The 25,879-nt window shown below is 63.7% G+C and overlaps 1 protein-coding gene and 1 long non-coding RNA gene across 7 annotated transcripts in view; one reads left to right on the top strand and one right to left on the bottom strand.

The window, feature by feature from the left end:
- The window catches only part of PFKFB3 (6-phosphofructo-2-kinase/fructose-2,6-biphosphatase 3), a 34,808-nt gene extending 19,745 nt beyond the window's left edge, over positions 1-15,063 (top strand). For 2 of the 5 annotated variants that reach the window (XR_008631410.1, XR_008631408.1), the window contains exons 2-15: positions 921-1,046; positions 1,702-1,798; positions 2,396-2,462; positions 2,730-2,804; positions 3,679-3,735; positions 4,873-4,997; positions 5,920-6,127; positions 6,599-6,745; positions 6,847-6,951; positions 7,648-7,777; positions 7,958-8,020; positions 8,103-8,167; positions 9,286-12,386; positions 13,128-15,063. Coding sequence is in view for 2 of the 5 variants with exons in the window: in XM_055146882.1 (XP_055002857.1) it covers positions 921-1,046; positions 1,702-1,798; positions 2,396-2,462; positions 2,730-2,804; positions 3,679-3,735; positions 4,873-4,997; positions 5,920-6,127; positions 6,599-6,745; positions 6,847-6,951; positions 7,648-7,777; positions 7,958-8,020; positions 8,103-8,167; positions 9,286-9,459; positions 10,811-10,833; positions 12,335-12,377 (1,505 nt within the window). In the remaining 3 variants the exon portion in view is untranslated. The remainder of the gene's footprint in view (positions 1-920; positions 1,047-1,701; positions 1,799-2,395; positions 2,463-2,729; positions 2,805-3,678; positions 3,736-4,872; positions 4,998-5,919; positions 6,128-6,598; positions 6,746-6,846; positions 6,952-7,647; positions 7,778-7,957; positions 8,021-8,102; positions 8,168-9,285; positions 12,387-13,127) is intronic. The other 3 variants (XM_055146882.1, XR_008631409.1, XM_055146883.1) reach the window with 3 other exon arrangements.
- Positions 15,064-16,322: 1,259 nt separating this feature from the next.
- LOC129406979 (uncharacterized) lies at positions 16,323-24,557 on the bottom strand. 2 transcript variants are annotated; one of them, XR_008631373.1, is made up of 3 exons: positions 23,807-24,557; positions 22,508-22,786; positions 16,323-19,720 (listed from the first exon to the last, which is right to left on the bottom strand). It is a non-coding gene; the product is annotated as an uncharacterized LOC129406979 (long non-coding RNA). The 2 variants fall into 2 exon arrangements; XR_008631374.1 differs by having other exon boundaries at positions 22,508-22,779.
- Between the last annotated feature and the right edge of the window lie 1,322 nt (positions 24,558-25,879).

Raw genomic sequence — 25,879 nt, 5'->3', positions numbered from 1 at the left:
CACGCAGACACCGCCTGGGCATGCGTGTTTGATCCGGTCAGTGGCCCTGGGGGCTCACCGGACAACAGGGAAGCCGCAGTGGCCAGTGCCGTCAAGTGTCCCCAGCCCACCCAGTGGCCGAGCTCCTGTGTCCTTGGGCCTGACTGGTTCTTGGGGACACAGTCCCCTCCCACACTTGCCCGTGGAAACTCTGTGGCCATGCCGTCTGCTCGGAACCCCAAGGCTGGCCCTGTCCATGCTGTGGTCGTCCCTGGCTCTAGAATCTGACCCCAGGCCTTACTCTCGTGACCCAGTGGGCTGCATGGACAGCTGTGCCCCCAGTGCTTGGTGACCGGTGCCCGCCTGCAGAGACGCTTGCTGTGGCCTTGGCCTGGCTGGCTGGAGCCGCGCCCCTCCCCAGGTGGCCAGCTGCCTGAGCAGCCAGGTGGCCAGTGTCTCATGGCCCACAGTCACCTGGGCTCCCGGGCCGGGACACGCTGGAACCACCAGGACAGGATCTGTGTGTCTTGGACGCTGCCCTGGGCCTGTGCCGACTGGGGGCCCCATCACTCCGGGCCTCTGTCAACCGGACAGCAGGCATGCAGAGGCGGGCTACCCCAGGGATGGGCACTTGTGCCTGTCACCCCACGGAGCCGTGTTTGCTCTGGACCGAGCTGGTCTGACCCACGCGAATGGCCTTACCTGCTTCCAGGAAAGGAGTCGGGGAGCAATGCTTGGCCTCTGTGTTGTGGCAGGGGGCCCCAGCCCACACTGGCCCCCTTTAGCTGGGCCCCTCCAGTCTCGGGAAGTCCCTTCCATGCCTGGCCCCAGTCCCTCTGGGCTTGGGCCCAGGGTCCTGCTCTTCGGGAGGCTTTGGTGGGGGTCCTGGGCATTCTGGGGAGTTCTGGAGACCCCCTGACCCCACCCCTCTGCCCCGGCAGCCTGTGGGCCCAAGCTGACCAACTCACCTACGGTCATCGTCATGGTGGGCCTTCCGGCACGTGGCAAGACCTACATCTCCAAGAAACTTACGCGCTACCTCAACTGGATTGGGGTCCCCACGAAAGGTAGGCTGGCTGTGCCCGCCCCGCTCCTGCCCATGCGCCGGCTTCTTCCTCTTGGCCGCTTGGCTGCTGCTCTGGCTCCTTTTGGTCACGCCGCAGCCATGTGGGCTGCTGATGGACACGCCCATGTCAGCGCGTTCAGAGGCTTGGGTGCTTTTCGGTTTGGGGCCCCGACCCAGCAGTGCTTGGAGCTGACTCCCAGTTCTGTGCTCAGGGAACGAGCACTCCTGTGGTGCTCGGGTCCAACCCAGGGTGTCTGTGTGCAATGGAAGCGTTTCCCCCTTATATCTCTCTGGTTCCAGCGTACGAAAATGAAAACTCGACCTTCACCAGGCCCCACAATGCCCGCACACGGGGTCCCTGTGCTGGGCCCGACTCCGTCACAGACATCCTGGCCCTTGGGGGGGGTCTCACCCTCTCTTTTTCCATGAGTCCCGCAGCCCCAGGCCTGGCTCCCCCCCTGCCCTGCCGCGTCTCCAGGGCGCACTGCACACCTGGGCCCTGCTCCCCACAGTGTGGCCTGGGGCCCGGTGTGCGTGGGGGCCCGCTCCCTCCTGGACACCGTGGGCTGCACTCACGGCAGGTGCGGCCAGGGCAGGCCGCCGGGGCTGTGCCCGGGTGTGGGCCGGCGGCCCTGAGGGTCTGTGTCACTCCCCAGTATTCAACGTGGGCGAGTACCGCCGTGAGGCTGTCAGACACTTCAGCTCCTACGACTTCTTCCGGCCTGACAACGAGGAGGCCATGAGAGTGCGCAAGTGAGGCTGCAGGGTGGGCGCGAGCAGGCGGGCACGGGGGGGGGGCAGGGCTGCTGCTCTGTGCAGCCAGAGCTGCGGGGTGGGAGACGGGGTCGGGAGACACAGCCCTGTCCCCGAGTCTCAGTGAGATCATTTAGAAACGGGGTGACCTGAGCCCCAGACGTGAGGATAGGGTCCTGGGCTGGGCCTTAGGGTCCTGGGGGGCTCGCCCCCTCCCTAGCCCCTGCTCTGAGATCTCTGGGCAGTGGGTCTCGGAACATGTCTGGGACTCCCGTGCAGAGTGAGCAGGGGGGCCCGTGGGTGTGGGCACAGGGTGCAGGGGGCCCTTGGGTGTGGGTGGGCACAGGGTGCAGGGGGGCCCGTGGGTGTGGGCACAGGGTGCAGGGGGCCCGTGGGCGTGGGCACAGGGTGCAGGAGGGCCCGTGGGTGTGGGTGGGCACAGGGTGCAGGGGGGCCCGTGGGTGTGGGCACAGGGTGCAGGGGGGCCCGTGGGTGTGGGCACAGGGTGCAGGGGGGCCCGTGGGTGTGGGCACAGGGTGCAGGGGGCCCGTGGGTGTGGGTACAGGGTGCCCTCTGATGCGCCTCTCTGCCCTGCAGGCAGTGTGCTCTCGCTGCGCTGAGGGACGTGAGGGCCTACCTGACGCAGGAGGGAGGCCAGATCGCAGTGAGTCAGGCCGCGGGGGCTGGGGGCTGACGGGGACGCCCTGGCCTGTGTCCGGGCTGGACTCAGCGGGGCTGCTGGAGCCGCTGCCCTCTCAGAGGCGCCTCCTGGCTGCACCGGGGGCCGGGCAGGGCCCGTGGCTCATCGGTGCTGCGTTGTTTGCTTGGGGGTTATGCCCGGCTGCCCCCCACACCCAGCAATGCCCAGGGACCTGGGGACAGGGCAAGTCGGCCACCCGCGGACTCCATGGCCCTTCCTTCTCTTGGCCAGGTGTTTGATGCCACCAATACAACCAGGGACAGGAGACAAATGATCCTTCACTTTGCCAAAGAAAATGACTTCAAGGTGAGCTGAAACCCTGCTGGGGTCTGGAGCGGGCAGGGATGGGCAGGGATGGGCAAGAATAGATAGGAGTGGGCAGGAGCGGGCAGGAATGGTCAGGAGTGGGCAGGAGTGGGCAGGAATGAGCAGGAGCGGGCAGGAGTGGGCAGGAGTGGGCAGGAGCGGGCAGGAGCGGGCAGGAGTGGGCAGGAGCGGGCAGGAATGGTTAGGAGCGGGCAGGAGTGGGCAGGAGCGGGCAGGAGTGAGCAGGAGCAGGCAGGAGTGGGCAGGAGCGGGCAGGAATGGTCAGGAGTGGGCAGGAGTGGGCAGGAGCAGGCAGGAGTGGGCAGGAGCGGGCAGGAGTGGGCAGGAGTGGGCAGGAATGGTCAGGAGCGGGCAGGAGCGGGCAGGAGCGGGCAGGAGTGGGCAGGAGCGGGCAGGAGTGGGCAGGAGCGGGCAGGAGTGGGCAGGAGCGGGCAGGAATGGTCAGGAGCGGGCAGGAGTGGGCAGGAGCGGGCAGGAGTGGGCAGGAGCGGGCAGGAGTGGGCAGGAGCGGGCAGGAATGGTCAGGAGCGGGCAGGAGCGGGCAGGAGCGGGCAGGAGTGGGCAGGAGCGGTCAGGAGCAGGCAGGAGTGGGCAGGAGTGGGCAGGAATGGGCAGGAGCGGGCAGGAGCAGGTGACCCCCGCAGGTGCAGACCCTGTCTCGGCGCCTCCCTGGGGCCCTTCTTCCTGCCCCCGAGACATGGGCTCTCCTGCGGGGACCCTTGGGTGCCGTCCAGAGCAGGCGCAGATTCGGGGCACAGAGGCGTGGGGTGGGCCAGGGGCTTCTGGCCCGGTGCCTGGCCATGGTGCACGCCCTGGGCAACCGCTTTGGCCTTCCGCCCGCTCCCCCGCCCAGGTGTTCTTCATTGAGTCTGTGTGTGACGACCCCACCGTGGTGGCCTCCAACATCATGGTGAGACCCTGTGGGGACCCCGGGAAGGCCCGGAGGGTGAGGGAAGCGGGTGGCACCCAGAAGACCTGGCCGAGTTCCGAGGCAGGGGGTCCCTGTGGCTGGGAGCGGCTGTGTGGGACAGACGGGGGACTTGCAGGGGCTCACCAGCACGGACGCCCCGTAATCGGAGTCGCTCGCAGCCTGTTTGGCTCCGAGGCGCCGTCACGCCAGGTGTTAGGTATTGATTGTGCCATTGACGCTCTGCCCGGTGACGGCCTGAGCGGGGGCGGGGGCACCTCCCCGGCCCACTCTCCCTGTCCCGAGCTCGCGCTCCGCGTTTCTGGGAAACGCCTCCTCTTCCAGGAAGGGCTGCTGAAGTTGTTGCGGCCTCGGGCCAGGTCCGGTGCTGTGGTGGGGACGAGACTCGAAGGAGGGACTCAGCTCACGCCCCGGGCTCGCTTTCTCGGTCCCGCAGGGTGGGGGAGCTCAGTGAGCACAGAAAACGTTTTCAGAGCAGCGTGAGATTTGCTGGTTTTCTGCTCCGTGGCCGGCCCTGGCTCCAGGCCGGGAGCAGCTCCGCCCGGCGGCCCGTTGTCCGGAGCTCTGTAGCTGCTCGGCTGGTGACCAAACACGAGGCCCTTCACCCCCATCACCCGCTCAGGGGAACGTTCCCGCCGTCTCGAGAGCAGCCGGCCCTGGAGGCCCCCAGCCTGCCTCTCACATGCCCACACGCAGAACCCGGAGCTCCAAGGAGGGGCTGCATCTTGCCCAGATGGCAGAGTGCGGGGCCCTGGGTGGCTCCGTGGCACAGTGCTTGCCTTGCGTGTGTGAGGCCCTGGGTTCGATCCCAGACATAGCTATCCGTGTCCCAGGACCACAGTGTTCTGAACGCTTCTGCTGGGCTAGAGGAGCCAGAGCCCGGCAGGCCCGGGGCAGGACCTTGCAGCCTCGGGGCACCGGGACCCGGGCCGGCCTGGGGGTGTAGACGCCGTGGGCAATTCTGGACGCTCAGGCTTTTCCTGTCTTTGTCCTTTTGGGCCCCCCATTCTCTGGGCTGAGGGGTGTCCTCCCTGGGGAGCCCGCAGCCTGTGACTCAGCCCTCCCTCCCCTGGGCTTTCCCCCGGAAGGCCTGTGACTCACACTGCCTCTGGCTCGCAGGAAGTGAAGCTGTCCAGCCCGGATTACCGGGACTGCAACTCAGCAGAGGCCATGGACGACTTCATGAAGAGGATCAGCTGCTACGAGGCCAGCTACCAACCCCTAGACCCCGACAAGCACGACAGGTGACGCCGCGGCTGCCACCGGCTCCCCCCTCCCGCGCTGTCCCGGGTTCGAAGTGTAGTAGGCAGGGAAGGCATTTGCCTGACCTGCAGCTGCCCTGGGTTCGATCCCCTGCATTCCGTATGGTTCCCTGAGTGCAGAGCCAGGAGTGTCCCCCGCCTGGATTGGGTCTCAGTGGGAGCTTCCTGGACATGGCCAGTGTATGAGCAAACAGTGAAGAGAAGGCTGGTGTGGCCGCTGTCCATGGTGGAGGCCAGCCCTTGGGGCCCCACCCTGGCAGGGGCAGGAGCTGCCACAGGCTCCTGTTCTCCAGACTCAGGAAGCAGCTCAGCCCCTCCTGGGCACAGGCCCCAGAGCTGCCCTGCTGTGTGCTGTCGGTGTGGGGTCTGAGGAGGCATCTGACAGGACCTGACGAGTCCAGGTGTGGGTTCTTGTGCGGTTCTGATTGGAGGTTTTAATGAGACCTGGTGAGGGATCTGAGGAGGAGCTGAAGGACTTCTGGGGGGGTCCTGATTGGGGGGCTCTAATGGGGATGTTGTTGGGAATCTCATGGAGGATCTGAGGAAGATTTTAGGGGGGAACCTGATAAGGAATTGGCTGAAAGGCCTGACGGGATCTAAAGGAAACATGAGAGGACCTGAGGAGAGATCTGATGGGGACTTTGAAGGGAATCTGGTGGGTTCTGAGGAGGATCTGAGGAGAGATCTGATGGGGGCTTGGAGAGGGGGAGGATCTAAGGAAAGATCTGATGTGGATTCTGAGGAGAGTCCAAGGGGGATCTTGTGGGTTCTGAGGAGATCTGAAGAAAGATCTGATGGGGATCCTGAGGGGAATCTGATGGGTTCTGAGGAGGATCTGAGGAGAGATCTGATGATTCTGAGGGGAATCTGGTGGTTCTGAGGGGTCTGTGGCCTTGCCCTGTAGGGAACTATCCTTCATCAAGGTGATTGATGTCGGCCGGCGGTTCCTAGTGAACCGGGTCCAGGATCACATCCAGAGCCGCATCGTGTACTACCTGATGAACATCCACGTGCAGCCGCGCACCATCTACCTGTGCCGGCACGGCGAGAGTGAGCACAACCTCCAGGGCAAGATTGGGGGAGACTCGGGCCTGTCCAGCAGGGGCCGGAAGGTAGGGGTGTGTGTGTGTGTGTGTGTGTGTGTGTGTGTGTGATATGTATCTGTGTGTTCATGTATGTGTGTACCTGTGTCATTACATGTCTATGTGTCTCCATGTCTATTACATGGGTGTCTGCCTCTATAACATGTGTGACTGATATGTCTCTGTGTCTATTATGTGGATGCATCTCTGTGTCTCTGTGCCTATTACTCAGGTCTGTATGTCTCTGTGTCTGCCCATGTGTGGATGTCCATGTCTGTTGCACGTGTCTTTGCCTGTCTCCGTGTGTATCGCATGTGTCTGGGAGTCAGTGTCTGCGTATGGCAGAGGAGACTTTCCAGCTTCGTGGGAGGGTGTGTGTGCAGGACCCACCTGGTCGCTCCCGGCTCCTCCCATTCAGCCCCAGGGTTGGGGCCCCTCAGATGTGGAGCGTAGCTGTTCCCGGGGAGCAGGGCGGCCTCACCTGCGCCTCTGCCCTCCCAGTTTGCTGGCGCACTGAGCAAGTTTGTGGAGGAGCAGAACTTGAAGGACCTCAAGGTGTGGACGAGCCAGCTGAAGAGCACCATCCAGACGGCGGAGGCCCTGCAGCTGCCCTACGAGCAGTGGAAGGCGCTCAACGAGATCGACGCGGTGAGCCGGCGGCCCCGAGATGTGGGCGCCTGAGCGAGCCGGGCTGGGGGGCCCGACCGTGTGGACTCAGGAGGGACCTGAGGAGTCCGGTGCTCCCACAGGGCGTCTGCGAGGAGATGACCTATGAGGAGATCCAGGCCACGTACCCCGAGGAGTACGCGCTGCGGGAGCAGGACAAGTACTACTACCGCTACCCCACGGGCGAGGTGCGTGAGGCCTCTGCTGCGCTCAGTGCCACGGAGTGATGCTGACGGACCCCCAAGTGCGCCGGAGATGCCGGGACAGTCCCCCCGGAGCTCTGGGTGGGGGACGCCCTGTGCCTCTGGCGGCCATAGACCAGTCCCCTCGGCCAACCCCCCGCCTGTCCCCTGTGCCCAGTGTGAGTAGGAGGGGCGGGGCCGGTTCTGGGGGACCCAGGGCAGGGCCTTCCCCTTCCTGAGGTGGAACTCACAGTTCAGGGCTCCTCGCAGGGGCCCAGCTGCACTCCGCTATGGCAGTTGACGCCAACAGGCCCAGGGGCCCGGTCACTTCCGAGAGGTCCAGCTCTCCCCTGCCCAGGAGGGGGAGAGGGAAGTGACCCTTGGGGCCAGCTGTACGGAGCTGCCAGTGTCTGTCAGACAAGGACCTGGACACTTGGAGCGGCCAGTCGCATCGGCCTGCCAGAGTCCCCATACGAGCGATGACGGAGACTCTGAGGGCTGGGACTCGGCAGAGGGAGGCCCTGGCCCTGTATGGGGGCCCCGGCTCCTCCTCCCTCTGACTGGTGCTGACCCAGAGCTGGAGCTGGTGGCGTGTGGGTGGGTGGGTGGGTGGGTGGCGTGTTCCTGGAGTCTTGGTGACGGGACCCATGTGGCCACGATGGTGTCCAAGCTCTGTCCCTCTGTCTGTCCTGCTGTCTGCAGTCCTACCAGGACCTGGTGCAGCGGCTGGAGCCCGTCATCATGGAGCTCGAGCGGCGGGAGAATGTGCTGGTCATCTGCCACCAGGCCGTGCTGCGCTGCCTCCTGGCCTACTTCCTGGACAAGAGTGCAGGTGCCTGGGGGGTGAAGTGGGGGGCCAGGTGACTGGGGGTGACTGGGGGTGAGGGCAGGTGACTGGGGGTGAGGGCGGGTGGCTGTGGGGGTGAGGGCAGAGACAGCCCCTGAGTCTGGGTAGGTCCTGGGAGTGTGGGGTCCCGGAGCACACCCAGAGCCTGACCATGCCCCCTCGCAGAGGAGATGCCTTTCCTGAAGTGTCCCCTTCACACCGTCCTCAAGCTGACGCCCGTTGCCTATGGTGAGTGGGGTCTGGGACTGCGTCCGGGGAACGGTGGCTGGGGACCCTGTGACTGACGCCTTTGTCACTCCCACCTGGCCAGGCTGCCGTGTCGAGTCCGTCTACCTGAACGTGGGGTCGGTGAGCACCCACAGGGACAGGCCTGAGGTGAGTGCAGGGCCCCACCTGGGGTCTCCACAGAGCTGCCGTGTGGGGCTGGCTTCACCCTCCTGCCGGCCTCGGAGAGGGCTAGCCCTGACCCCGGAGTCCCGGCTCTGCCTCCCGCTGCTGCTTCCTGCTGCCCACTTGCCCCCACCTTCCTCTTCATGCTGCTGATCTGGCCCGGCTGTAGGGCACCCCGTGGGCAGGCCACACCTCTCACGTCGGGTACTGTCACCCCTTCACCTGGGCATGAGCTGCGCACCTGGGAGCCCTTCTCGGGGGTCCGTCTGCCCTGAGTGACCTGCGTGATGCTGCATCGTAGAGCCCCAGGCCCCTCTGTCGGTGGCCCAGCAGGTCTGAGGGAGCAGGCGGGGCTGTGTCTGCTGGGGGGCAGAGGGTTGAAGACATTCTCCACGTGGTGACCACTTTGCACTCCCAAGCCAGCGGCTGGGCCCCGAGATTTCTGCATTAAAAGCTCAGCATTGGGGCCGGAGCGATAGCACAGCGGGTAGGGCGTTTGCCTTGCACTCGGCCGACCTGGGTTCGATTCCCAGCATCCCATATGGTCCCCTGAGCACCGCCAGGGGTGATTCCTGAGTGCAGAGCCAGGAGTAACCCCTGTGCATCTCCGGGTGTGACCCAAAAACCAAAAATAGAAAAAGCTCAGCATCTTCCAGCCAACCGGCCGGCTGGGGGACGGGGAGGGGGGCGGGCAGGTTCCTGGTTTCCTGCCCAGGACTGGGCAGTGTCTGGGGACCTCAGGGGACGGCAGGCTCCAGCTGGGCCTGGGGCCATCGTGGCAGCTCTGCAGAGCCAGCTCGTCCCACTGGGTGCTCACTGCAGCGTCCCTCCTGCGGGGCCCCTCTCCGCCCGCCTCTCCCCAAGGCTCGTCCTCCCTCTCTGGATCCCAGCCTCCTCTCATTGTCCCGTGCCCGGTGCTCCCTCTTGGTCCCGTGGGGCTGTGGGTTACACAGCAGAGTGGCGCCGAGGCCCAGGCTCTGGGTGCGGTCTGAGGCGCAGGGAACCGGGAGGCGCCCTGCTGGGTTCTCCTGTCTGTGTTGTGGCTTTTTTGCTCCCTCTCCCTGTAACTGTCGCCTTCTCTCTTTTGTCTTTGTCTGGCTTAGGACGCAAAGAAGGGGCCTAACCCGCTGATGAGGCGCAATAGTGTCACCCCGCTAGCCAGCCCCGAGCCCACCAAAAAGCCTCGCATCGACAGCATGGGGGAGCCCTCGGCTTCTGCCTCGGCTGCCCTGCCCGCCTGCCTGTCCCCGGAGGCACCCACGCAGCTGCCTGGCCACGTGCGTTCACCCCGCGCTCACCCCACGCTCACCCTTCCTCCCTCTGCGGTTCTCTCGGGAGGGCAGCAGCGGAGCCAGCATTCCCCAGAGGGTCTTCCTGGCTCAGGGTGCCCCTGTGGCCCTGGGTGCGGGGGGCAGAGAGAGCAGAGCCTCATCAGCCACCTTCTAGTGCAGGCTCTCCGAAACAGTTTAGGGCAGGCTTCTAGACCTTTCCGGAAGGTTCCATTCAGCTCTGGTTGTGGTACCTGTGTGGCCCAAGGTCGTCTTCTTGGTTCCAGCTCCACACTGATGCTTCCTTGGTCTCTTCTTGTGCCACTGACTCTGTGTTGTTCAGGTTAGGACTGTTGCGTTCAGACCCACGTGGAAGTAGCTGTTTTCTCTGGTTCTGCTGCAGCAGATGGGAAGCATGGGTGGACTCCCCTCAGGGCTCCCCTCAGGACTCCCCTCAGGGCTCCCCTCAGGCCCCTCTGGGCTCCCCTCAGGGCTCTCTTCAGGAATTCCCTCAAGACTCCCCCAAAGGCTCCCATAAGGCCTCCCCTCAAGGCTCCTCAGGACACCCCTTGGGGCTCCCCTCAGGACTCCCCCCTCAGGACTCCCCTCAGGCCTCCCCCCAGTGCTCCCCTCAGGACTTCCCTCAGGACTCCCCCAAGGGCTCCCCTAAGGGCTCCCCTCAGGGTTCCCCTCAGGGCTCCCCTCAAGGCTCCTCAGGGCTCCCCTCAGGGCTCCTCAGGGCTCCCCTCAGGGCTCCTCAGGGCTCCCCTCAGGGCTCCCCTCAGGGCTCCTCAGGGCTCCCCTCAGGGCTCCCCTCAGGGCTCCTCAGGGCTCCCCTCAGGGCTCCTCAGGGCTCCTCTCAGGACACTCTCATTGCTTGCTCTGACATGAACAGAGTGGCTGTAGGCCACTGGGCCTGGCATCTGTGTTCAGAACTTGCTTTCCCACGAAGGCAGCCAGGCCTGGGCACAGACAGGCACAGTGTCTGGGCGTTGCCCTGGGAACCCTGTGTATGGGGTGCAGTGGGGCCGTGGGGCCTCGGACCACTCTGCTGCTCTGCTGCCCTGTCCATCTCCGCCTCCGTCTGTGACTTGGGGACGGGCACCCCTGCAGGGGCAGTGGAGGGGTGTTGGGGTGGGACTGAATGTCGCCCCCCAGCCCCCTGTGTGAGGGGCCGTGTTCCGGCTATCTGGGGTCACCCCGTGGCCTCCGACTCGTCCGTCTGTCTTTCACCACAAGACAGTAGGGCTCCGTCTGGGCTCAGGACGGGGAGCAGGAGCCCGGGCGTGTGCGGGCAGGGGTCTGCGGGGCCTGGTGCCGTCCCGTGGCTGCGCTCACTGTCTCTCGCTTCTCTCTGCAGCCTTTGCTAGGGAAGGCCTGCCTGTAAGTACCCAGCGCCCCCCGCCCGCGGCCCCGCTCCTGACGTGCTGTCTTGGGGCTCAGGGCCGTGGGGCCCGCCGCCTCCCTCGCCAAGACAGTGGCTGGTGGCCTGCTGGGCGTGTGCCCGCTGCCACTGCCCTTGGTGCCGTCCCCCCGCACTGTCAGTCTCTGCCTTGCTGCTGGTCCCTCCCAGGGGGCCGCTGGGTCTCAGCCGTCCCCGCCCCACACTCGTCTGGCCCTGCAGCCCGTCCCTCGCTGAGGGCTGGGTCAGCCGTGCTGGTCAGCCCTGGTCCCCTACTCCAGCTGGGCTGATCCTACCTGTCCCCTGCTCCGGGGGCCCAAGCCCAGCAGGTCCCCAGCCTCTGTGCCGGGTTTCCAGGGAGCCGAGCACCTGGGAGAGGGCAACTCCTGCTGCCCTGGGGACTCGGGGCTGGCCCTGCCCCCTGCCCATCCCCTGCACTGCCCTGGGGACATGACGCTGGGGTGGAGGAGTCGTGCTCTCATGGATGCCAGGGGCTCGCCATTTCCCAGGGAGCAGGCCTGCGAGTCTGTGTTCAGTCCTCCCAGACAGTCCTCCCCTATGGACACAGCCCTCCCCTACACAGTCCTCCCCAGGGACACAGTCCTCCCTATGGGGACAGTCCTCCCCAGGGACACAGTCCTCCCTCTGGACACAGTCCTCCCTACAGGGACAGTCCTCCCCAGGGACACAGTCCTCCCTCTGGACACAGTCCTCCCTACAGGGACAGTCCTCCCCAGGGACACAGTCCTCCCTATGGACAGTCCTCCCTCTGGACACAGTCCTCTACAGGGACAGTCCTCCCTACGGGGACAGTCCTCCCCAGGGACACAGTCCTCCCTATGGGCACAGTCCTCCCCAGGGACACAGTCCTCCCTATGGACAGTCCTCCCTCTGGACACAGTCCTCCCTATGGACACAGTCCTCCCTCTGGACACAGTCCTCCCTACAGGGACAGTCCTCCCCAGGGACACAGTCCTCCCTATGGACAGTCCTCCCTCTGAACACAGTCCTCCCTATGGACAGTCCTCCCTCTGGACACAGTCCTCCCTATGGACAGTCCTTCCTGGGACACAGTCCTCCCTACAGGGACAGTCCTTCCTGGGACACAGTCCTCCCCAGGGACACAGTCCTCCCTACGGGGACAGTCCTCCCTATGAACACAATCCTCCCCAGGGACACAGTCCTCCCCCAGGGACACAGTCGTCTATGGACAGTCCTCCCTGTGGACAGTCCTCCCTATGGACACAGTCCTCTATGTCACAGTCCTCCCTATGGACACAGTCCTTCCTGGGACACAGTCCCCTCCCCAGGGACGCAGTCTCCCCCCAGGGACACAGTCCCCTATGGACAGTCCTCCCTGGGCCCAGTCCTCCCTGGGACAGCCCCAGCCCCGCACCCCGAGCCTTGCGTCCCGCGCGCTGTGAGCACTAAAGCTGTTCTGTTTCTCTTTCCCTCCGCTTCCGCCTCCCCACCCTGCGCAAGGCGAACTGTCTGTCACTTTTTCTCAAAGTTCTCTCCTTACTGAGCGGGACAGGTAAATGCTCGGTGCATGCCGGCCGCCCTGCACCGCGGCCACTGTGCGGGTGTCCTGTCTGTGTGTGGCCCGCTCGTGGGCGTGGCGCTGACCCCCTAGGCCCCACTGTGCCTCTTCTGCATCTTCTTGCCACCGTCTGTCCGTCCGTCCGTGGGGCAGGCTGGCTGTCAAGGCGGCTCAGAGCACCTCCTTCCTTCCCACCCCACTCGGGGCTGGGCTTCTGGATGTGGACCCCGGGAGGCCCACGCAGCGGGCGTCGTGACCGGGAGGGCTGGCCGGCCACCCTGGCAGTGGCCTCGGGTCTGCGCACACCTGGACCGGGGTGGGGGGGGGAGATGCGCGTCCAGGGCGGCCCGCGGGCCACGCGCTCGGGCTCCGGGCTCTGGGCAGGAGGTGGCGGCCACACGTGGAAGTGTTCTGAGGAGTTGATGCCGCCCCCTCCTGGGGGGCCGGGCTTGTTGCTTAGAAGTGGGCAGAGTGGCCACCGAGTGCCCCGGTCCGGGCTCTGCTCCCGCCTGGCTGGCCTGGGAGAGAGCTGGGATGCAGGGCCGGCTCTGGGGCTCCCCGTGCCTCCTGGGGCAGGCCTCGCCTGGGTCCGCCGGCTGATGGGGGCCCCAGGGAGACGTCCCCCTGCCCCAGTCCCTTCAGTCACGTTCTGCTTGGGGCACCAGTGTGGGGTGCAGAGGTGCGGGCGCATGGCGCGGTGTTGGCCTAACCACTGCCCCGCTCTCCCGGAAACAGAACCTGCAGGATGTCCAGAGCAGTGGCCCTTCCTGGCCCCACTGAGTGGCCACCGCCCAGCCCAGCCCGTCTCTGCAGCTTCGCTACAGCCCCTCCGCCCCACGCCCACCCTTGCTCCTGAGTGGGGGGCTGCCTAGAAGACCACCCTGCAGCCTGCAAGAGCCCTGCTGGCAGCAGCGGTGCCCGCCTGTGCCCGGGACAGCTGCCGGCAGCGCCCTCCCGTCTCCAGCGTGGGCTGCCTTCCTGCCCCTCCGACGGTGGGCGGAGTCCGATCCGAGTGCTCTGGGGTTTGCACTGGACTCTGGGAGCGGCCTGGGGGCGGAGGGCCAGGTGTCCCCGCGCCGGCCATCACCACGGTCTGCCGTGTCCGCTGTGCCTGGCCCCGCGCTCGGTGGTTGCTTTTGCACATTCTTAGGGTAGGACGTGTGGCCAGAAGGGCTGCGCCTGTGATGAACCATGTGCAGGGCCGAGACGGCGGCCCAGTGTCGGGGCCCACCGAGGGGCAGGCCAGGCTCCCGCTTCTAGAGTCTGTCGCCCCAGCCCTCGTGGCTCTCCGCCTCCTGCAGGGCCGGGGGTCCCCGGGGTCCCTGCCTTCATCATGTGGCCTGTGGTTCTGCGACCCTGTCGTCCTGCTCTGGGACTCAGCAGCTGGAGTGAGTGACCCCTGTGGGGCCTCCCCAGCCCCCCTCACCACCTGCTGCATTACTGGGCAGACACGAACCGAGCCCTGGCCTGGGGGTCGGGGGCACTGTTGGGGAAGCCCCTCTCCGTGGGGTCGGCGGAAAGGGGGCATTCTCCAGACACCGCCCGTTTGCAGCGTCTGTGCCAACCCTTAGCCCATCCCACCCTGTCCCACCAAGGGGCTGCCAGCAGTGTCCTTCCTGTGCCCCCAGCTCTGGTCGCCCCTCTGTCCCTCCGGAGTGTCATCTCTCATGCACATGTGTGTCAGTGTGTATCTGTGTGTGCACTCGTATGTGTTCATGCATGTGTTAGTGTGAGCACACGTCAGTGAATGTGTTGGTATGAGTGCATAGGTGAGCGCAAATGCACATCTGCATACATGTATGAGGACATGTATTATTGTACACGTGCCAGAATGCACATGCCTGTGCATCTAGGCACACGTGTGAGTGCAAGTCTACACGCGTGATTGTGTGTTCATGTGCACAGTGTAAGTGTGTTTGTATACACGCGTGAGCGTAAGTGTTTATGTGCATATATGAGTGTGCCTGTGTGCACACATGAGCATAAGTGTTCATGTGCACATGCATGAGTATCTGCATACACGTGTGAGTGTAAGTGTACGTGTGCACATGTGTCTGAGCACTGTGGTTCAGTGTGTGTCTGGGTGTGTGTGCCCCTCGTGGTCAGCTGGCTAGTTTGCAGTGGCCGGAGGCTGCAGCCCTGCTCGTCCTTGGACCTCCCCCCTCCCCGCCCCCTCCTGACACTAAGGGGCTCAGCACGGCCCCTTGGTTTGGTGAGGCCTGGGTAACTGCAGCTTGAGTGAGGGGCCCTAGCGGGGACCTTCCCCAGTCAGAACCTGACGGGGGCGTGGCTGTGGCCACTGACTACTGACCTCTCCCTCGGGACTGCGGGACCCGCGACAGCCTCTGGCCTCCTGGTCGGTGCCTCGCAGGGTTGCCCTCCTCACTGACCGCACCCACTCCCTTTGGGGGCAGGAACAACTGTCGAACTGCACCAAGGACACTTGCATTTGTAAAACTTGAAATTTATTTTTATATTACTTTGATAGCAGATGTGCTATTTATTTATTTAAGATGTACACGTGGGGAGCAGTGCGGATGGCCCAAGGCTGCCTTGTGTCTCCCTGTGGGTCCAAATTCATTGTCTGGGAACAAACGGCCGCCTTCCAGGGGGGCTGAGAGACGTTGTTCTGCAGTTGCCAGATCAATAAAATGCCTGGTTGAAACTCTGACAGTGCCGTGGTTCCTCCCGGGCCGAGATCGGCCCTCTGCACTCTCAGCCGGGGTGGGCCTGGCCCCGCTGGCCAGGGTGGAGGGAAGGGTGTGGTCAGCCCAGGGCAGCCGGGGACAGTCCCGGAGGGCTGCTCCCACCCTGCCCCTCCCCGTTCGGTGGACACGCACTTTGGGAGCAGCCTGGCCTCGGCAGGGCTGGGTCCTCACTGCAGGCCGCAGTCAGCCTGAGGGGGCGTCTGTGGTGCCCCCAGGCTGCCCCAGCCTTGCTGCCGAGGGCGGCATCACTGTCCTGAAGCGGCCCCCGTGGGGGCGACCCTGGCAGTGGCCTGGGCCTGGCGGGGACCCCTGCCCTCCGTCCCAGCCACACGTGGGTCTTCCTCTCAGCTCTTTCAGGTTCTGGACCCAGGACACTGGGAGGGGCCAGCTGGCCAGGGCAGGTCCCCGAGGAAGCATGGAGAGTGCAGTGAGGGGTCACGAGGGCAAACGCCAGGCTGAGGGCCTGCAGCTCTGGGTGCCAGAAGCAGGCGAGGCCCGGCCTCACCCGTAACCGTATGCGTCTCCATCTGTGGGGGGAGGGTACTGACCCCAGGACAGGGGCTGGATGGCCAGGGCCCTCCGGGCGTCATCAGCAGTTGGAAAGGGCAGCCCTGGCCGGATCTTGGAGCTCTGCAGGTAATGCCCAGGTTCTGCCTGGATTCCACCAGGGCTCCTGGGGGCTGAAGACCTGCTGGGGGTGGTGCTGGGGGCGGAGCCTTGGGGCGGGGTCCCGCAGGTGCACCCCCACAGGCCCCACCCCTGCAGGGGAGCCCACCGAGGCCCCGCCCCAAGCAAGCCCACGCCCCTGAGACCCCGCCCCTGCCGCCTAGGTGCCTCTGGCTTCTCATCTCTTTCTAATTTTATTTTCAAAAGGTTGTTCACATTCATTGATTAATTTAATATTTCAACATTTCAACACCAATCCCACCACCATTACACCTTCCCACCACCATTATTTTGAATTTTCTTTTTTTTTTTTAAATTTTATTGAATCACCGTGAGATAGTTACAAGCTTTCATGTTTGGGTTACAATCACACAATGATCAAACACCCATCCCTCCACCAGTGCACATTCCCCACCACCAATATCTGGGTATACCCCCCTTTCCCACCCTCCCCCTGCCTCCATGGCAGACAATATTCCCTATACTCTCTCTCTCTCTCTCTCTCTCTCTCTCTCTCTCTCTCTCTCTCTCTCTCTCTCTCTCTCTCTTTTGGGCATTATGGCTTGCAACACAGACACTGAGAGGTCATCATGTTTGGTCCATTATCTACTTTCGGCATGCATCTCCCATCCCGACTGATTCCTCCAGCCATCATTTTCTTAGTGATCCCTTCTCTATTCCATCTGCCTTCTCCCCTCCGCTCATGAAGCAGTTTTCCAGCTATGGGGCAATCTCCCTGGCCCTTGTATCTACTGTCCTTGGGTGTCAGCCTCATGTGATGCTACCCTACACTCCACAAATGAGTGCAGTCCCTCTATGTCTGTCCCTCTCTTTCTGACTCACTTCACTTGCATGATACTCTCCATATCTATCCATTTATAAGCAAATTTCATGACTTCATTTCCCCTAACAGCTGTATAGTATTCCATTGTGTAGATGTACCAAGGTTTCTTTACCCAGTCTTCTGTTTTAGGGCACTGGGGTTGTTTCCATATTTTGGCTATTGTGAACAGTGCTGCAGTGAACATATAGGCACAGGTGTCGTTTCTGCTGTGCCTTTCCACCACCTTTCAAGCCTGCCTGCTGGGGCAGATGCCAGATAATTTATTTTTCTATTGTTTTGCCCTTGGCCTCCTCTTGCACTTTCCCTGTGTGCGTGGTTGAGAATATTTTGCCTTAGCATATCTGAACCGGCCGGGGAGAATCAGTCAGGGAGAAGCTAATCAGATCACAGCGTCCGAGCAGCCAGAAATCCTACTGACCTTTTCAAGAAAAAGTCAACCCGCAGACCTGGGCACCATCTGGCATGTCCCGGGGCCTGAGTCCCACCCCTGCGCCCGCCCCCGCCCCCGCCCCCATCACCACCTGGGCAGAGCAACACCGCACTTGGCTGGCTGGCGAGGGGGGCTGCGGGAGCCCGCTGTGGCCTCGTCCCGAATCCCCCCGTCCAGCTCGGAGGGCTGGGAATGGGCGCGCCACGCGGCACGGACCTGGCTTGTGTGAGTGAGGCCCTGGGTTTTGGCCTTTGGCTCCGCAAAACAATCTTTTGAAGCTATTAAAAAAGTCAATAAAATGCGTAAGTTTTGGATGGAAGAAGAGAGGCTGGAAAGCAGTGAAGACAGCCACAACAGCTACAGAGGAAATACCAGGACTCACCGGTGAAAATATCTTATAAAACTTCCTAAGGCCCACGGGGGGGGGGGAGATAAAAACATTGAAAAAGAAAGAAACCCCAAGCCACCCTAAAGCTATTTGCTGCGACTTGGGCCCCAGACTACCCTACAGTTCAAACGGGAGGGCAGCTTGCAGGGGGTGCGGACGAGCGCGGGCACCCCACTGTCCTCATGTTCATTCCTGGCCTGTGGGGATGTGGAGCCGAGTCCTAGGCCTCCGTCCCCTGCGCGGGGCACTGCGAGGGTCAGGCCCAGGCTCCGGGGCGTGGGCAGAGCCGAGGGCTGGCACTGGCCTCCGCGTCCAGAGACGCCATGGCGGGTTCTGCACCCTGGGGCCCACAGGCCTCCTGGAGGGGGCGGCCTCTCCAGGGGGTCCTGGTCTGCATCTGGGGATCTGCAGGTGCAGGTTTTCAGGTGCTCGAGGTGCGAGCTCCAGCCCGTGCAGACGGCCCGAGGGCCAGGCCGGAGGCCCCGACCCTCAGAGCCACTCAGCAGTGGGAGAACCAGGCACCGGCGCCTCGGCAGGCTGGGTCTGTGATTCCTGACCAGGAGGCTCCGGGGAACGACGACAGGGCTGGGAAGGACCCAACTTCAGTGCTCCACTGTGTCCTTTTTAAAATATGTATTTTTTAGTATATGTGCTGCCGAAGCGAGCACAACTGTTTGTTTTGTTTTATTTTGTCTTTTTGGGTCACACCCAGCGATGCACAGGGGTTACTCCTGGCTCATGCACTCAGGAATTACTCCTGGCGGTGCTCGGGGGACCATATGAAATGCTGGGAATCGAACCCGGTTGGCCGCATGCAAGGCAGACACCCTCCCCGCTGTGCTCTCGCTCCAGCCCCAAGAATATATTTTTAAAGGGGAGTTTGCTCTATGACCAACAATTCTGTGGCAGAGGTTTGCGTCAGAGAACCGGGTGGCATCTGCCCTGGCGGCCCCAGTGGCCCGTGTGCAGGGCCCAGTCAGCACCACGACTCCCGGTCTGGGTGGCCGGAAGGCTGGTGCGTTGCTCCTGGGCCCCTCCAGGACCTTGTGCAGAGCTTCTGAAGTGGGCAGTGAGAGGCTGTGCCGGAGACCTCGGGGTGTGCGGACCCTTCCTCTCTCCTGAGCTCTCAGCCGAGCTGCGGCTTAGTTAGAGGCCTGCATGGGGCCAAAGCCCCCCGCGGTGACCCCATCCTGGCCCGGCATGTCCTATAGGCAGGGACAGGACTGTCACCGAGGGCTGCACCCATGGGAGTGAGGCCACGAGAGCGCTCGCCTCCTCCCTGCTCTGTGCACACCCCCTTAAGTGACAGGAAGGTCCCCTGCTGTCGTCCATTCAGCTGGAGATATGGTACAGCACCCAGCAACCCCCCACTCCCTACCAGTGCTCGTGCCGGGCACTGTCCTGGGAGTCTGCCTTAGTGGGGGGATGTCAGAGCGAAGTGGGAGGAAGTGCCCCCTTAAAGACACACCTAAGCCTAAGCTCTCCCCACTGTCCCCGCTATGCTCCAGAGGGAGGGAAAAATGTCTGCAGGGCTGTCGGCCCTTTAAATCTCACCTCTAGCAGGTAACCAAGAGGGGCTGGGGTCTTGCTGGGCATCTCTGCGAGGGTCCTGCCCACTCTACTCTCTTTGTGGGGGAAGTGTCTGTTCAAGGCTTTTATTTATACACACACATACACACACACACACATACAATCTCTCTGGGGGCCAGAGAGATAGCACAGTGGGTAGAACACTGGCCTTGCATGCATCTGACCCAGACTCTGTCCCCAGGTCCCATATGGCCCCCCGAGCCCCACCAGGGGTGAGCCCTGAGTGCAGAGCCAGGAGTAAGCCCTGAGCACCAGGCGTGGCCCCAAGACAAACAAACACCGAAAGCTTTGTTTTCTGCTGAATTTTGAGCGTTCCCGCAGGTCCTGTCAGTTCTTGTGCCTGACTCTTGAGCACTGCCTCCGGGTGGGGCCGCTGCTCGTCTCTGGGCCGCGGCTTCTGGAGAGCACAGCGCCTGCTTGGGTGATGCCCAGAGTCGCCCAGCGGGTGGTTTTCCCCCTGGTGGCTGCTACGAAGACGTCTCCGGACGCGCACTCGCTCTGGGAGAGCTCGGGCCGTCGTGAGTGCCGCAGCCCGCAAACCTGGCTGCTTCCGGGACAAGCACCTGGGCCTCCGCCTCTGGGGGTCCATGTTCAGCCAAGCCGTGGCAGCCCCAGCGGGCCCAGCCCCTGGGGCACACAGAACCAGGCTCCGTGGCAGGGGCTCCCGCGTGGCGGTGGGGCCGGAGCCTCTGTCGGGGGAAGCTGAGGGAGAAAAGCCCATTGTGAGCTGAGAAAGGGCCAATGTTCCTTCCCCCGCGGGGGCCGGCCCTGGCGTGGCACGGAGGCTTGCCTGGCGGTGAACAAAGCGCTCTTCTTCCCCTGGGAGCCCGGGCCCAGCCGCCTGACCCCGCCCGCGGCCCTGGCTCCCGGGGAGGCCGAGCGAGGAGACGCGGCTGCTGCCTCCAGAGTCAGCCGCTCGCCAGGGAGAGTCCGTCTCCCCACACAGCAGACAGGCGTGGAGCTGCACGCTGTCCCCTGGCGGCCACGCCTCAGACCGGCCTGCTGGGCTCCCCGTGGTCACTCAGACCGGCCTGCTGGGCTCCTCGTGGTCACTCGGACCGGCCTGCTGGGCTCCTCGTGGTCACTCAGACCGGCCTGCTGGGCTCCCCGTGGTCACTCAGACCGGCCTGCTGGGCTCCTCGTGGTCACTCGGACCGGCCTGCTGGGCCACGCTCCCCGTGGTCACTCAGACCGGCCTGCTGGGCTCCCCGTGGTCACTCAGACCGGCCTGCTGGGCTCCCCGTGGTCACTCAGACCGGCCTGCTGGGCTCCCCGTGGTCACTCAGACCGGCCTGCTGGGCTCCCCGTGGTCACTCAGACCGGCCTGCTGGGCTCCCCGTGGTCACTCAGACCGGCCTGCTGGGCTCCTCATGGTCACTCAGACCGGCCTGCTGGGCCACGCTCCTCGTGGTCACTCAGACCGGCCTGCTCGGCTCCCCGTGGTCACTCAGACCGGCCTGCTGGGCCACGCTCCTCGTGGTCACTCAGGCTGGCCTCCAGCAGCGCGTGTGTCCTGGCCTCACTCGTGGTTCTGTTTGAGCTACTCTTGGGACAGCGGGGGAGGGTGCCGACAGGAAAGGGGCGGCGGGGAGCCCCCCTCAGCTGAGCCCCCCACTCCGCCTGCCCAGGCCCGCCCCATGGCAGCTGCCACTCTCGTGCCCTTTCTCCCCTCCAGGGCACCGTGGACCCCACCTGGTGCCCAGCAGGCTCCCAAATGAGGCTCCGGCAGCCCCTTCTGGCCCTCCTGCTCCCGACTAAGCCCCTCCCAGGGGGGTCCCGGGGGTGGCACCCCACCAGCTGGCTGGGAGGGAAGACACAGTGATGCTGCCTGGGCAGTGCCCGCCGGCTCCTGGTGCCCTTCTGTCGTCTTGATGCTGGTATGCCTGTTTGGGAAGCCTCTGACCCTGTCCCTGCCTTCAGGGCGGGGGCTGCCGGGGGCCCCCCCAGGCTGGGCTGGAGACCCGGCACATCCCTCGGCCTCCTCAGTCTGGAAGGGACAGAGGACCCCTGCCCTCGGGGTGCGTGTGGGCTGGGCGGTTGGACCCTGACGGCATCGGGCGGGGAGGCGAGTGGGCAGTCACTCACCTTCCTGGGGGCTAAGACGGGGGGGGGGAGGCTGCCATCGGCATCCACAGCCTAGTTTTATTTACTTTGTTTTTGGGATACACTGGCAGTGCTCAGGGCTGACTCCTGGCTCTGTGCTCTGGGATCACTCCTGGTGGGGCTCAGGGGACCAGGCAGGGTGCCAGGAATCGAACCTGGGTCAGCTGCTTGCAAGGCCTGTGGCCTCCCTCCTGTCCTATCTCTCGGGCCCCACATCCTGCTTTTAAAGAAGGTGCTGGAGCCCGGCCGGTGCTGCCCGAGGAGGGGGTGGGGGCAGCCTGGGGTGCCACAGCACTGACGTCTGAGGGATAGTAGAGGTGAGGTCAGAGGTCAGGGCACGTCCCTGGGGGTCCCTCTCCGCAGATCTGTACTTGTAGTTTCTTAGCAAGTACCTTGGCCGTCACATGGTCTCAGTCCCTGCCCTGGGCGTGCTGCGGCCTCAGTTGGAACACCAAGAGGTGGGCTTCCAGCCCCCAGCCCCACTGACCCAGGGCCTTCCCCGGAGCCCGAGTGGCTGAAGAATCCTCCACTGGCCACTGAGAGACGGACAGACGGACTCTGGGCCGAGGGGGCATGGCTCTGCCGACAGGAGGAAGCCAAGGGCTGGGAGGGGAAGTGCGGGATGAGGAGTGCGGGGAAAGCACAAGAGAAGGTGGGGTCAGCGGCAGCTCCCTGCCTCCCTGCACTTGCCCCCAGCTGGGGGTCCAGGCTGACCTTTGACCTTAGGCTGCCTGGCCTGGACTCCAATGGCTCAGGAGTTCAGGAAGGTGTTTGACTTGCGTCCACCTATTGATTTTTTTCATGTTTATAATTTATTTATTTTTTTAATTGAGTTACTGTGAGAACAGTTACAGGCCTTTCAGGATCGAGTCTCAGTCATACAATGATCAGACACCCGTCCCTTCACCAGTGCACATGTTCCACCACCAAGAACCCCAGCATACCCCCCTCCTACTGCCCCTCTGCCCGTGTGGCAGATGATTTTCACTTTACTCTCTCCTTACTTTGATTGCATTCAATTTTGGACAGGAAACTCACTATCATTATTTGGAGTTTCCCCCCCAACAGTCAGACCTGCCGGAATGGCATCATTAGATCGTATGTTTTTTACTGTCGATAACAAAGAGCATATGATGTTGCACGGTCGCGAAAGCGGCCGCTCAGTTTTGGAATTCTGGTATCAAGTCCAGAGGTATTTCTGCCCGCAGCTGCTGCATTCCGAGATTGGTTTGTGTGCCTCTGGGATCATGGCTATTAGGAGCGGAGGAGCTGTTCGAGGGCGGCCACTTGGGGTCTCATTTGGGCAGGAGACAGGGCTGGTTCGGACCCCCCCACCCCGCATCACGAGATTCCCCATGCATCCCTCCCATCACTGCAAGCTCCTACCTCTCTGTCCAGTTGTTTCTAGACGTTGGCGGTCGTCATGCTGCCGCAAAGGGAAAAGGACGAGGCTGCCCGGGCGTGGCTTAGTTCACAGTCCAGCAGTACACCTGCCAGAGCCGCTGTGTTCGAGACTGGTTTCTGCGCCTCTGGGGTAATGGACGCTCAGGGGTGGCGGAGCCCCTCCTGAGCAGTTTGCCGGGGCTCCATCTGGAGAAGGCGGGCTGGCTGCACCTTCTCCGTCTGGCATGCCGGTGTTGTTGGCCCGGTGCGTCCACCTATTGACTAGGAAGGGTTGGGGTCAGTCAAATGGAACCCCCACCCCAGGCAGCCCAGCATCTCTGCCCATCTGGGGGCGAAGTGGCCCCACACCAAGAACAGAGACTCGGATGCAGATGGAAACCAAAGCTGTGTGGGAGGCCTTGCCCTGGACGTCAGCCTTGCAGATGCCCTCTTGTCCCCCCCACGGAAAGCCAGCCTGGCCAGTGCTGGGGCAAGGGCCCAGGTGGCGGGGGACGAGGGGCCCAGCCCGTCAAGTGAGAGGTGGAGTCTGTGGCTGCAGGCGCTCCCCAACTGGAACCTGGCCTTGGTGGTCTCTGTCCCAGGCCTGGCTCCAGGAAAACGTGCATTTCGCTTGGTGCTCCTTTGCTTGTTAGAGTAAGTTGGTCCTGGCCGTGCCTGTCTGGCCCCTTGTCTGTGTGTGGAGGGCTGGCCTGGGACACCGTCCTCACACTGTGCTGTCCCTGCCCAGCTCGGAGGTAGCAGAAGCTCTTTCTCTCTGGGGGTCAGCCTTCCAGATCCGGGTGTATTCCATCCCCTTCCCTGACCAGCACAGACAGGATGGGCCATGGATAGGTCTGGAAAACTCACCAAACTCGGTTCCCACAGAACTGTAGAGAAATCTTATTGCAGAGGGCGTTGTATTAGGCTCTGGGCAAAGAAAACTATATGGGGAAGTCTACACTTTCAGCTGCAAGACTTATGTCAAATTCTTGTTTCAATGTATTCATTCAATGTATTCAATGTATCCATGTGTTTATCCACCCACCCACTCATCTACCCTCTCCTCTATTCATCTTTCCATCAATCCATCCACCCACCATCCATCCATCCATCCATCCATCCATCCTTTCACTCATTCTTCTATCCACCCATCCACTTACACACACACACACACACACACACACACCCACACACACACACACACCCATGCATGCGTCCAGCCATCCATCCACTGACCGACGCTGACCATGCTTCATGCTCCCATCTTCCCGTCCATCCATCCACTCACATCGGGAGACTCACCAGCCGGGCATGTGCCCAGTCTAGCACGTAGGTGTTGCAAATGCACTGGGCACTGACGGCCAGAGCCAACCTCATCTCCAGTGGACGTGGAGGCTGCTCTAGCCCCCCGCCTGCTTCTCGTTACTCCAGTTGTCTCCTGGCGTGGCTTCCCAGCTTCTTCCCTGTCTCCGAGTCCGAGGCAGCAGGCGGGGGTCTGCTGGGCTTTCAGCTCAGGCGCTGTGCCCGCCCGCTCAGCGGGTCTCCTGCGTTCCTGCACTCAGCCGACCACGCACACACGGCGAAGGAAGCCGGGCAGTGCCGGGCAGCCGTGCTGAAAGCGGCTGGGGTTAGAGGCAGCGTGACGTGACGGGGGCACTGCGTGGGGGCCGGGGCGGCCCTGCAGTGCTCTCAGAGCCCCTCCCCGCCACACTGGACGCTAAGTGTAGTAACCCAGCAGCAGGGGCCGAGAGAGGAGCAGGGCTCACCTCTGAGCCAGTGCTCAGCCCGGAGGGGTAGGGAGAGAGGCAGGGGGGTGAGGGGCAGAGGCCTCTGCCCTGCAGGGCTGGGGCCAGCTTTGGCCTGTCAGTGTCCGCTATGAAGCTTAGCGTGGGCAGGCCCGGCCCTCACTCTGCGGAGGGACCCAGGAGCCAGGGGCTCAGTCTCAGGGACCACTAGGGAGATGAGCTGAGTGCAGACCCCCCAGTACCCCAGACAGCCACAGAGTGGGGCCCGTGGGGAAGGCGGGGGTCCAGGAGACAGCGAGCTGCCCGCAGGGAACTCAGCTCTCTCCCTCCCCCCTCTCCTCCCTTTTCCCTCCCCTCCCACCTTCCTCCTCCTCCCTCTCTCCCCCTCAACCCCCTCCTCTACCTTCCCCTCCCTCCCTCCCCTCCTCCCTCTCCCCCTCCCTCCTCCCTCCCTCCCCCTCAGCCCCCTCCTCTACCTTCCCCTTCCCCCCTCCCCCCTCCTCCCTTTTCCCTCCCCTCCCACCTTCCTCCTCCTCCCTCCCTCCCCCTCAACCCCCAACTCTACCTTCCCCTCCCTCCCTCCCCTCCTCCCTCTCCCCCTCCCTCCTCCCTCCCTCCCCCTCAACCCCCTCCTCTACCTTCCCCTCCCCCTCCCCTCCTCCCTCCCCCCTCCCTCCTCTCCCTTCCCCCTCTGAGCCTGCACCTGTGCCCCTGCAGGCAGTTCTGCGTCTGGGGCGGGGGGCCAGACTGTCCAGGCACTCTCGTCCCCCAGCGCCCTCCAGGCCTGGGCTGCTGGCACCAGCTGGGAGACTGAGTCGGGGGTGGGGGTGGGGGCTCCACACTCAGCCTCTCGGGAGTGCTGGGAGGCTGGTGCTCCTGGAGGCTGCCGGCCGGTGACTCAGTGGAGACAGCTCCTCGTCTGCCCGAGTGCTGCGTGGGGTCTGCTGAATCACACCTCCTGCCGCCCCCACGCAAGGCCTGCAGCCTGGGGGCACACAGGCAGCTCAGGGCTGGGGGAGCACAGTCGTGGCCTTGGGAGGAGCCCAACCTGCCCCCAGAGCTGGACTCCCCCAAGCTCCCTCCCGAGGGCCCGAGCCCTGGCGTGCCCCCATGGCGTGCCCCCACCTGGCAGCTCCCGAAGGTGCAGACAGAGCAAGGCGGGGCCTGGCCTCCTCCCGGAGGGGCCCCTTCCTGCAGACTCAGCCGGCAGTGACTGAGCTGACTGGGCGATTCCCCTGCGGTGCCCGAGCAAAGCCACAAAGCAGAGAGAGCTGGAGGCTGAGCTGTGATGCTCCCGGCGGGGCCCAGGGCAACGCCCGGGGGAGGTAGGGGCAACAGCAGCTGCACTTAGGACTCCCGGCTCTGTGCTCAGGGCTGACTCCTGACTCTGTGCTCACAGCTCAGGGCTCTGTGCTCAAGGCTCACTCCTGACTCTGTGCTCACAGCTCAGGGCTCTGTGGTCAGGGCTGACTCCTGGCTCTGTGCTCCCGGCTCCCAGCTCTGTGCTCAGGGCTCACTCCTGGCTCTGTGCTCAGGGCTGACTCCTGGTGGGGCTCAGAGGACCATATGGGGTGTCAGGGATGAGCCAGGGCCAGCTGTGTAGGAAACAAACCCCGATGCCCTAGCTCTG

Source organism: Sorex araneus, chromosome 9, assembly GCF_027595985.1.
Source record: "Sorex araneus isolate mSorAra2 chromosome 9, mSorAra2.pri, whole genome shotgun sequence".
Classification (NCBI taxonomy): domain Eukaryota; kingdom Metazoa; phylum Chordata; class Mammalia; order Eulipotyphla; family Soricidae; genus Sorex; species Sorex araneus.
The sequence above is the reverse complement of the archived record's forward strand: the minus strand, read 5'-3'. Positions and strand labels throughout refer to the sequence as shown.